The sequence below is a fragment of the Oncorhynchus tshawytscha genome, linkage group LG31, assembly GCF_018296145.1.
Source record: "Oncorhynchus tshawytscha isolate Ot180627B linkage group LG31, Otsh_v2.0, whole genome shotgun sequence".
NCBI classification, from domain to species: domain Eukaryota; kingdom Metazoa; phylum Chordata; class Actinopteri; order Salmoniformes; family Salmonidae; genus Oncorhynchus; species Oncorhynchus tshawytscha.
The window spans coordinates 32,528,958-32,537,558 of record NC_056459.1 but is presented as its reverse complement, the minus strand read 5'-3'; the positions used below and the strand labels follow the sequence as shown (position 1 = coordinate 32,537,558).

General features: G+C 48.4%; 1 protein-coding gene across 1 annotated transcript in view; it reads left to right on the top strand.

The window, feature by feature from the left end:
- The first annotated feature begins 2,133 nt into the window (after window positions 1–2,133).
- LOC112240935 (regulator of G-protein signaling 3-like) overlaps window positions 2,134–8,601 on the top strand; it is a 21,302-nt gene continuing 14,834 nt past the window's right edge. Inside the window, exons 1-3 of the mRNA XM_042310412.1 lie at window positions 2,134–2,745; window positions 4,568–4,617; window positions 7,120–7,250. Of these exons, the coding sequence (XP_042166346.1) occupies window positions 2,224–2,745; window positions 4,568–4,617; window positions 7,120–7,250 (703 nt within the window). The 5' untranslated portion in view covers window positions 2,134–2,223. The remainder of the gene's footprint in view (window positions 2,746–4,567; window positions 4,618–7,119; window positions 7,251–8,601) is intronic.

The following is an 8,601-nucleotide window of genomic DNA, read 5'->3' as shown; positions in this document are numbered from 1 at the left end:
GCGACACAGACAAGAGGCGCTTCTGGGTCATTCACGTGTGAAATAATTACAAAACAGCTCTGCGTGAAGTTTGAGGTAGAGAAACTTTCTCGGTGCTAGTAATTTCGTTCGTGTGTCGGTCCGCTTGTTATTTATTTGCAGCTATTCGGTAACACATGGAGCGTCAGGACACTGTTAACGATTGAGAGCACTTGGTGGAGGGAGAGAGAGAGAGTGGGCGTCCGCGAATCCGCTTCTTGCCAGGGGTGTAATCATTAGTCAAACGTTTTGGAACGAAAATCGTTTATTCCAAACGGGAAACGGGAGTTTCTCAATAGGCACATTTAGGAAGGTCCTTCCCCGTTTCGTTCCATTTTCTTCCGTTTGGTTTCTAGTGAATACACCCCTGGCAACGCTCCGAAATCACAAGTGAGACGCTCAAGCTAAACCAAACCTAATCGAACTGAGACTTAACATATGGTTCAAACAGAGGACTTACTTCCCGGGACAGAGAACCCTTTGGAGCCGAAGTCATGAAAGCACAGGTGGCAGAGTAACCGCAGGACATCGAGGTAATACATTTTACCCCCTCCCCGGATCTTTTTTTGTTTGTTTACACTGTAGTGTTTACAAGAGGGAGTTAATAAACTCCCCTTCCGGTGGGATTGAGATAGAGATACGACTTCTGTTTAAAATAGCAGCCGTCTCAACAGTTATGTTACATACACTGGATAGGTGCAGTGAAATTTAGCTTTACAGAGTCAGCCATAGTACAGTACCTCTGGAGTAAATCATGGTAGATGCCTTGCTCCAGGGCATATCGACAGACTCCCCCTCCCCCACAACCCTTGTTGGTTCGGGTATTCGAACTCGCGACTTTTTGGTGACTGCCCAATGCTCTAACCGGTAGGCTACCTGACACTCATGTAATGCCTTATCGGCAGCCCAGGTTTTAAAGATTTTATTTATACCCAAGATAAACACAAGAAAGCACAGCTTTCTCTTGAGCTCACATTAAATGTGCCGTGGACTCGACAGCAATGGACATGGTACTCCTGATCATACATACTCATGATCTCTGTTCAAAAGTAGAACACTATTTTAGGGAATAGGGTAGCTTTTGGGATTCGGCCCTGTGTTTCTACCTGTAGTTGTACAGACTTGTGAGCATGTCAGAGTGGCTGGCTTTGACTCAGCAGCTTGCAGACTTAACTCTGTAAAAGTGTACCTATGATATGAAACGGTAGACCCTGATGAATTTCTACCTTTTCTGTGATTGTCCGATTTGATCTTCCTCCCGTCTCTGTTTCCTTTTACACACTGTTCTTTGCTGCTCTTTCCTCCAGACTCTCTCTTTCTTCCAGACTCTCTCTTTCCTCCAGACTCTCTCTTTCCTCCAGACTCTCTCTTTCCTCCAGACTCTCTGTCTGTCTTTCCTCCAGACTCTCTCTTTCCTCCAGACTCTCTCTTTCCTCCAGACTCTCTGTCTTTCCTCCAGACTCTCTCTTTCCTCCAGACTCTCTGTCTCAGTCTTTCCTCCAGACTCTCTCTTTCCTCCAGACTCTCTCTTTCCTCCAGACTCTCTCTCTCAGTCTTTCCTCCAGACTCTCTCTTTCCTCCAGACTCTGTCTCAGTCTTTCCTCCAGACTCTCTCTTTCCTCCAGACTCTCTGTCTCAGTCTTTCCTCCAGACTCTCTCTTTCCTCCAGACTCTCTGTCTCAGTCTTTCCTCCAGACTCTCTCTTTCCTCGACTCTCTGTCTCAGTCTTTCCTCCAGACTCTCTCTTTCCTCCAGACTCTCTGTCTCAGTCTTTCCTCCAGACTCTCTCTTTCCTCCAGACTCTCTGTCTCAGTCTTTCCTCCAGACTCTCTCTTTCCTCCAGACTCTCTGTCTCAGTCTTTCCTCCAGACTCTCTCTTTCCTCCAGACTCTCTGTCTCAGTCTTTCCTCCAGACTCTCTCTTTCCTCCAGACTCTCTGTCTCAGTCTTTCCTCCAGACTCTCTCTTTCCTCCAGACTCTCTGTCTCAGTCTTTCCTCCAGACTCTCTCTTTCCTCCAGACTCTCTGTCTCAGTCTTTCCTCCAGACTCTCTCTTTCCTCCAGACTCTCTGTCTCAGTCTTTCCTCCAGACTCTCTGTCTCAGTCTTTCCTCCAGTCTCTCTCTTTCCTCCAGTCTCTCTCTCTCTCTCTCTCTCTCTCTCTCTATCCTTCCTTGAGTCTCCCTCCATCCGGCGGCGCTGCCATCATGCGTCGGTTCAGCTCCGAGGGGTCCCTATTGAATATGGATTTCCTGTCGTGGAAGAAGGTGGAGCTTAAAGACCAGAACTACCTCAGCCGGGACGGGGAGTCAGGCACCTACACCCCCACCTGGGAGAGGACAAAGTGGATGGGCGAACCACCTCTCCCCCCTACACCCATCATCCTGGAGCCTGAGGCCAGCCATGGGAGAACACCGGGGGGGGGGGAGCTGGGCAAGGAGCACAGCGTCAGCGTGGAGAACGTCACAGAACTGGGGAGGCCAGAGGGTAAGGGTCATCTGAGAGTGGTGAACCTCAGCGAAGGATGCAGGGCGTACAGTGACGGCCAGTTGGCGCCGGCGACTTCGGGTAGCAGCACAGAGAGCGTGGGCAGGCACGACCGGCCTCCGCCCTCTCCCTCGTACTCAACCTTTGACTCCAGCCCCTTTTCCTTCAAGTCACAGCAACGGTCCCACGCCAGAGCCAAGCTGTCAGCAGCCAAGCTACATCTGAAGAGCCTGTTTGGGCAGGTAAAGAGTGACGTGGGAGGTCAGGGTCACTAGAGGAGTGGGCTCTGACAGTGTGTTTGGTAATGGATGTGTTAGACTATTGTATGGGAATGAATAGCTTGTGTGTGTGATTGCTTTTGACTACTTTAGTTCTAGCTTAGTTCTAGTTCTAGATCAGTTCTACATTAGTTCTGGATTAGTTCTACATAAGTTCTAGTTCTACATTAGTTCTAGTTCTACATTAGTTCTAGTTCTACATTAGTTCTAGTTCTACATTAGTTCTACATTAGTTCTACATTAGTTCTAGTTCTACATTAGTTCTACATTAGTTCTAGTTCTACATTAGTTCTACATTAGTTCTAGTTCTACATTAGTTCTACATTAGTTCTAGTTCTACATTAGTTCTACATTAGTTCTACATTAGTTCTACATTAGTTCTAGTTCTACATTAGTTCTACATTAGTTCTAGTTCTACATTAGTTCTACATTAGTTCTAGTTCTACATTAGTTCTACATTCGTTCTACATTAGTTCTAGTTCTACATTACTTCTACATTAGTTCTAGTTCTACATTAGTTCTACATTAGTTCTAGTTCTACATTAGTTCTAGTTCTACATTCGTTCTAGCTTTACCACTGAGTGAGCAGAGTTTGCACATTTTAGACCATTTCATTGGAGTCTGGTGAAATCTCTACCCCTCCCGGGGTAGAGCAGGAGCTAAACAAATGCACCCCCTGTAGTGTCCTGCACCCCCTGTAGTGTCCTGCACCCCCTGTAGTGTCCTGCACCCCCTGTAGTGTCTTGCACCCCCTGTAGTGTCTTGCACCCCCTGTAGTGTCCTGCACCCCCTGTAGTGTCCTGCACCCCCTGTAGTGTCCTGCACCCCCTGTAGTGTCCTGCACCCCCTGTAGTGTCCTGCACCCCCTGTAGTGTCCTGCACCCCCTGTAGTGTCCTGCACCCCCTGTAGTGTCTTGCACCCCCTGTAGTGTCTTGCACCCCCTGTAGTGTCCTGCACCCAGTGGTGGTAAAACTAAAGATACCTTAATAGAAAGTTACTTTAAGTAAAAGTGAAAGTCACCCAGTAAAACACTACTTGAGTAAAAGTCTAGAAGTATTTGGTTTTAAATATACTTAAGTATCAAAAGTCAAAGTAAGACATATAGTAAGACAATATTTCATATTCAATCACATTTAGTCATATATTCAAAATTTGATTGAAATTATGCGTAACTCATTAAGAGCTCTTAAAATCCATAATTTTATCCTTTGTATAATAGCATCTGATCTGCTAAATGGCAAAAGCAATGAATACCAAGTTTGGTGGTGACAAGTCCTCCTCCTATTCCCCATGTATGTTGGCACACACATTGAGTTTGGTGGTGACAAGTCCTCCTCCTATTCCCCATGTATGTTGGGCCACACATTGAGTTTGGTGGTGACAAGTCCTCCTCCTATTCCCCATGTATGTTGGCACACACATTGAGTTTAACCACAGTCTTTCCCAGAGGCAACGTTGCATGTTTTTTTATGGCAACGATGACGGAAAAATATTGCTCAAACACAACTTCCTTAAATGATATATTACGATTGGGCCTAAAACCAAGGTGGTCATACCGCTGAGGTGTGTGTGTGTGTGTGTGTGTGTGTGTGTGTGTGTGTGTGTGTGTGTGTGTGTGTGTGTGTGTGTGTGTGTGTGTGTGTGTGTGTGTGTGTGTGTGTGTGTGTGTGTGTGTGTGTGTGTGTGTGTGTGTGTGTGTGTATGTGTTGCCTGCCTGCCTGTTAGTGTGTGACACATGCCAATGATTTCAATTTGGAAATAAACTAATCGTGTCTCTATTTTCAGAGTCCCCATTCATCACACTCTAACCTGTTTAACCCAGAACAGAAAGACCGGTAAGCTCATCAACGTGCCCGGGCATTGCATTCCGATGGTAATACAAAGTCAGTTTGGGGGAGAATGTTTTGATCTTCAACACTGATGTCACACGGATATACTAAAATATCCTCGTCACTTCGTTGGTATTCAGTAACTGTCTTAGCAATTGCTCCGTACATTTCCTCCACTGTGGCCAATAGCACGGGGACGAGGTTTCTTTCAAAGAGGAAACGACATAGGGAATAGGGTGCTGTCTGGAACTACATGGGGAATAGGGTGCCATACGGGACTACATAGGGAATAGGGTGCTGTCTGGAACTACATGGGGAATAGGGTGCCATACGGAACTACATAGGGAATAGGGTGCCGCCTGGAACGACATAGGGAATAGGGTGCCATACGGAACGACATAGGGAATAGGGTGCCATACGGAACTACATAGGGAATAGGGTGCTGTCTGGAACTATATAGGGAATAGGGTGCCGTCTGGAACTACATAGGGAATAGGATGCCATTTTGAACTACATAGGGAATGGGGTGTCTTCTGGAACTACATAGGGAATAGGGTGCCATTTTGAACGACATAGGGAATAGGGTGCCTTCTAGAACTACATAGGGAATAGGGTGCCTTCTGGAACTACATAGGGAATAGGGTGCCATTTTGAACGACATAGGGAATAGGGTGCCGTCTGGAACGACATAGGGAATCGGGTGCCTTCTGGAACTACATAGGGAATAGGGTGCCGTTTTGAATGACATAGGGAATAGGGTGCCGTCTGGAACGACATAGGGAATAGGGTGCCATACGGAACTACATAGGGAATAGGGTGCCATACGGAATGACATAGGGAATAGGGTGCCATACGGGACTACATAGGGAATAGGGTGCCGTCTGGAACTACATAGGGAATAGGGCGCCCTTTGGGACTACATAGGGAATAGGGTGCCCTTTGGGACTACATAGGGAATAGGGTGCCCTTTGGGACTACATAGGGAATAGGGTGCCCTTTGGGACTACATAGGGAATAGGGTGCCCTTTGGGACTACATAGGGAATAGGGTGCCATTTGGGATGTACAGTAAGAAGTTCCGTTTGGAAGGATGCCACCCTTGAGGTTGTAATGATACTGAGCCAACCAGTTGTGGAAATGAGGGTGGTGTCATCATGGAATCAGATCCAACCACACCAAAACATACTCTTATCTTGTCATCTCCTTGTCTCTCTGTCTGTCCTCATCTCTCTGTCCTTGTCTCCCCCTTTCTCCTTACCCCCCCTCTCTCCTTGTCTCTCTCACTTTCCCTGTCTCTCTCACTTTCCCTGTCTCCCCCTGTCTCCTTACCCCTGCTTTCTCTCTTTCTCTCATTCTCTTTCCCTCTCTCCATGTCTCTCCCTGTCTCCCCCTCTCTCCATGTCTCTCCATGTCTCCCCCTCTCTCCATGTCTCTCCCTGTCTCCCCCTCTCTCCATGTCTCTCCCTGTCTCCCCCTCTCTCCATGTCTCCCCCTCTCTCCATGTCTCTCCCTGTCTCCCCCTCTCTCCATGTCTCTCCATGTCTCCCCCTCTCTCCATGTCTCTCCCTGTCTCCCCCTCTCTCCATGTCTCTCTCTCCATGTCTCTCCCTGTCTCCCCCCTCTCTCCATGTCTCTCCCTGTCTCCCCCTCTCTCCATGTCTCCCCTCTCTCCATGTCTCTCCCTGTCTCCCCACTCTCCATGTCTCTCCTGTCTCCCCTCTCTCCATGTCTCTCCCTGTCTCCCCCTCTCTCCATGTCTCTCCCTGTCTCCCCCTCTCTCCATGTCTCTCCCTGTCTCCCCCTCTCTCCATGTCTCTCCCTGTCTCCCCCTCTCTCCATGTCTCTCCCTGTCTCCCCTCTCTCCATGTCTCTCCCTGTCTCCCCCTCTCTCCATGTCTCTCCCTGTCTCCCCCTCTCTCCATGTCTCCCCCTCTCTCCATGTCTCTCCCTGTCTCCCCCACTCTCCATGTCTCTCCCTGTCTCCCCACTCTCCATGTCTCTCCCTGTCTCCCCCACTCTCCATGTCTCTCCCTGTCTCCCCCACTCTCCATGTCTCTCCCTGTCTCCCCCACTCTCCATGTCTCTCCCTGTCTCCCCCACTCTCCATGTCTCTCCCTGTCTCCCCACTCTCCATGTCTCTCCCTGTCTCTCCATGTCTCCCCCTCTCTCCCTGTCTCTCCCTGTATCTCCCTCTCTCCATGTCTCTCCATGTCTCCCCCTCTCTCCATGTCTCCCCCTCTCTCCATGTCTCTCTCTCTCTCTCCATGTCTCTCTCTCTCTCCATGTCTCTCTCTCTCTCCATGTCTCCCCCTCTCTCCATGTCTCTCCATGTCTCCCCCTCTCTCCATGTCTCCCCCTCTCTCCATGTCTCCCCCTCTCTCCCTGTCTCTCCCTCTCTCCCTGTCTCTCCCTCTCTCCCTGTCTCTCCCTCTCTCCCTGTCTCTCCCTCTCTCCATGTCTCCCCCTCTCTCCCTGTCTCTCCCTCTCTCCCCTGTCCCTTCCTCTCCAGTGTTAAAGAGCAGCGGTCCCGCCTCCCGTTCCTTCGCCAATGGAGTCAGCTGGGCCACAGCAAGGTCCAGTTCAGCCGGGAGGAACTGGATAAGTGGGCTGAGTCGCTGGACGCCCTCCTGGCTAGTCGGAGTAAGTAGACCTATATTAGGAAGCAAAGTGGATTTATATTAAGAAGCAAAGTGGAACTTTACTACTTCACTTCTGCCGTTGAATTATTTGTTACTTTTATTTACAATGCTTTAAGAAGTTAAGATATTAAGGGCTTGTAAGTAAGTATTTCACTGTAAGGGCTACACATGCCCCACGCACCATACATTGATAGGTATATGGGGCTCCCGAGTGGTGCCGCGGTCTAAGGCACTGCATCTCATTGCAAACGGTGTCACTACAGTCCCTGGTTCGAATACAGGTTCGATCACATCCGGACGTGATTGGGAGTCCGATGCACAATTGGCACGGCGTCTGGATTTTGCCATGTGTAAATAAGAATTTGTTGTTAACTGACTTGCCTAGTTACATAAATCCTCTTAGGGAGGCTGCGAATTTTCGCAGCTTTTTGTTAAAAATCGCACAACATTTCAGCGCCCTGCTACTCATGCCAGGAATATAGTATATGCATATGATTAGTATGTGTGGATAGAAAACACTCAGACGTTTCTAAAACTGGTTAAATCACGGCTGTGACTATAACAGAACGTGCGTTTCATCGAAAAGTGCAGGAAAATCTGATCACTGAAAATGGGAAAATATATCCATGCGCCACTTCAACCCAGTGTTAAAAGTGACCAACATTAAATGGGGCTGAGGTTGCAATACCTACAGCTTCCACACGATGTCATTTGTCTCGGATTTGTTTCTTGGTCAAACCGAAACAAGGCAGCCGATTTATTCCGGTCTCCAACAGGATGTTTTGGTTGAGACATATCCGGACATCAAATCAAATTTATTTATATAGCCCTTCGTACATCAGCTGATATCTCAAAGTGCTGTACAGAAACCCAGCCTAAAACCCCAAACAGCAAGCAATGCAGGTGTAGAAGCACGGTGGCTAGGAAAAACTCCCTAGAAAGGCCAAAACCTAGGAAGAAACCTAGAGAGGAACCAGGCTATGTGGGGTGGCCAGTCCTCTTCTGGCTGTGCCGGGTGGAGATTATAACAGAACATGGCCAAGATGTTCAAATGTTCATAAATGACCAGCATGGTTGAATAATAATAAGGCAGAACAGTTGAAACTGGAGCAGCAGCACAGTCAGGTGGAAGTTGAAACTGGAACAGCAGCATGGCCAGGTGGACTGGGGACAGCAAGGAGTCATCATGTCAGGTAGTCCTGGGGCATGGTCCTAGGGCTCAGGTCCTCCGAGAGAGAGAAAGAAAAAGAGAAGGAGAGAATTAGAGAACGCACACTTAGATTCACACAGGACACCGAATAGGACAGGAGAAGTACTCCAGATATAACAAACTGATCCCAGCCCCCCGACAC